This window comes from Cicer arietinum, chromosome 2, assembly GCF_000331145.2.
Source record: "Cicer arietinum cultivar CDC Frontier isolate Library 1 chromosome 2, Cicar.CDCFrontier_v2.0, whole genome shotgun sequence".
NCBI lineage: Eukaryota > Viridiplantae > Streptophyta > Magnoliopsida > Fabales > Fabaceae > Cicer > Cicer arietinum.
Genome location: NC_021161.2, coordinates 5,195,632 through 5,197,388, shown reverse-complemented (window position 1 = coordinate 5,197,388; position 1,757 = coordinate 5,195,632). Strand labels below are relative to the sequence as shown.

Here is a 1,757-nt window from a genome sequence, read left to right as displayed (position 1 = left end):
TATCTTATTCAAAATTCATACCGCAGTTGCACTACTGTAAATGGTTGTTCCATCAATGAAATTCAAACTGCCTAGGAATGTTGTTACGTCCATACCATCACCTACAAGCATGACATTCTTCTTTTTCTTTCCAATTTCTACATTCTCTTTGTAGATTCCTTTTTTCACATAGATAACATACCTTGTATTACCATTATCTGGTGCAGATGCAACAGCTTCAGCCACAGTCTTAAATTTGCCACTTCCATCTTTAGCCACCACAACATTTGTCTTTATGTCTCCAATTGAAGATTCCAAAAGCTTCATATCCTTACTTGTTACCCAAGAAGGAAAGTCTCCATTCAACTTCTCCTCAATGAATCCATCACTATCTTTTGAAGGAAAAATCGCGACAAGCACGGCGAGAGAGCTTCTAGCTCTTGATATCAAGTCACGAAGATCACTTTCCATAACAACCAAAGATGAACCTTCTAATCCATCCAAGCAAGTTACATGGTTAGTAAACACAGTACTTAGCCATGTGTGTGCATTTTGCTTTGAATCAATGTTATTGTTAGTTAGTGTCAATACTGAGTTCCAAACTCTATCCATTGACAAGTCCATTAGTTGCTCACAATCATTCAAAGCAAGTTCCTCTTTAGGACTATTAACTCGGCGTTTGATAACATTGGCTTTGTCCATGGTTTTTTTAATGTGTGTGGTTGACATGGTTAACAAGGATATTAAGGTACTGAATTTGTGGTCTTTTGTGTTTGGCAAGGTTTGATGTTGAGATACTTCTGAGAGACATGAGTTAAGCATGATTTTGTATCAATTGCAAATTGACACAAATGGGGTGCAGAGGAGAGGTGGAAGAAGGATATTGGTTTATTCAAATGTGAAATAACAAGGGCTGATGAGCTTATGATTGCAAGTAAAGAGAGAATTAACCAAAATGTTTTGGGAAGGGATTTTCTTAGCTTGTCTAGCAAAGTTTCTTGTGTAGTAGCCATACTCATAAAGCTAGTAATGGTTTCTCATTGTCATCTTTCATTACTTCATCAAATGTATCTCCGAGGTCTTTCATATCAAAGTTGTTACACAACAATGATTTCAAAATATTTACAGCATGAATGTTTAAATCAAATATGAGTATCTCGTCTACATAGAGACATATGATAGTGCAAATGCCATTTTCAAATTTGTAGTAAATACATTTGTCACTTTCATTCACTTTAAACTCATTCGATATAATAAAGTTATCAAACTTTTCATGCCATTTCTTTGGAGCTTATTTAAGACCATACATGGATTTATCTAACATACATACCCTGAATTCCTGTCCTTGAATTACAAAACCTTTAGGTTGTTCCATAATAGATTTCTTCTTCCGAATCACCTTTTAAAAAGTTGTTTTAACATCCAGTTGGTGTAACACCAGGTTAAGAATAGCTGCTAGTGATATGAGTATTCTAATGGATGTTATTCTAATGATCGGTGGAAAAGTCTCGAATAAATCTATATTTTCTCTTTGTCTAAAACCTTTGGCTACAAGGTGTGCCTTGTATTTTATCAATCATTCCATTGGGTTTTAGTTTCTTTTTCAATATTCATTTTCAACCTGTTGCTTTGCAACCAAGAGGCAAGTGTACTAATTGTCAGGTTCGGTTAGACTCTAGAGAATCCATTTCATCGTTTATAGCTTCTTGCCATAGATCTGCATCCAATGATTACAGAGCTTCTTTCAGATTTGCAGGATCCTCTTCTAGATTATAAGC

The 1,757-nt window shown here is 35.2% G+C and overlaps 1 protein-coding gene across 1 annotated transcript; it reads right to left on the bottom strand.

The window, feature by feature from the left end:
* Positions 1-1,253, bottom strand: LOC101509504 (pectinesterase/pectinesterase inhibitor-like). The gene has a single exon (XM_027330861.2). The coding sequence runs from the start codon at positions 799-801 to the stop codon at positions 16-18; it is 786 nt and encodes a 261-aa protein (XP_027186662.1). The 5' UTR covers positions 802-1,253; the 3' UTR covers positions 1-15.
* Positions 1,254-1,757: the final 504 nt, after the last annotated feature.

Coding starts and splice junctions, on each gene's coding strand:
- LOC101509504 (XM_027330861.2), bottom strand. CDS start 801: ATGCTTAACTCATGTCTCTCAGAAGTATCTCAACATCAAACCTTGCCA.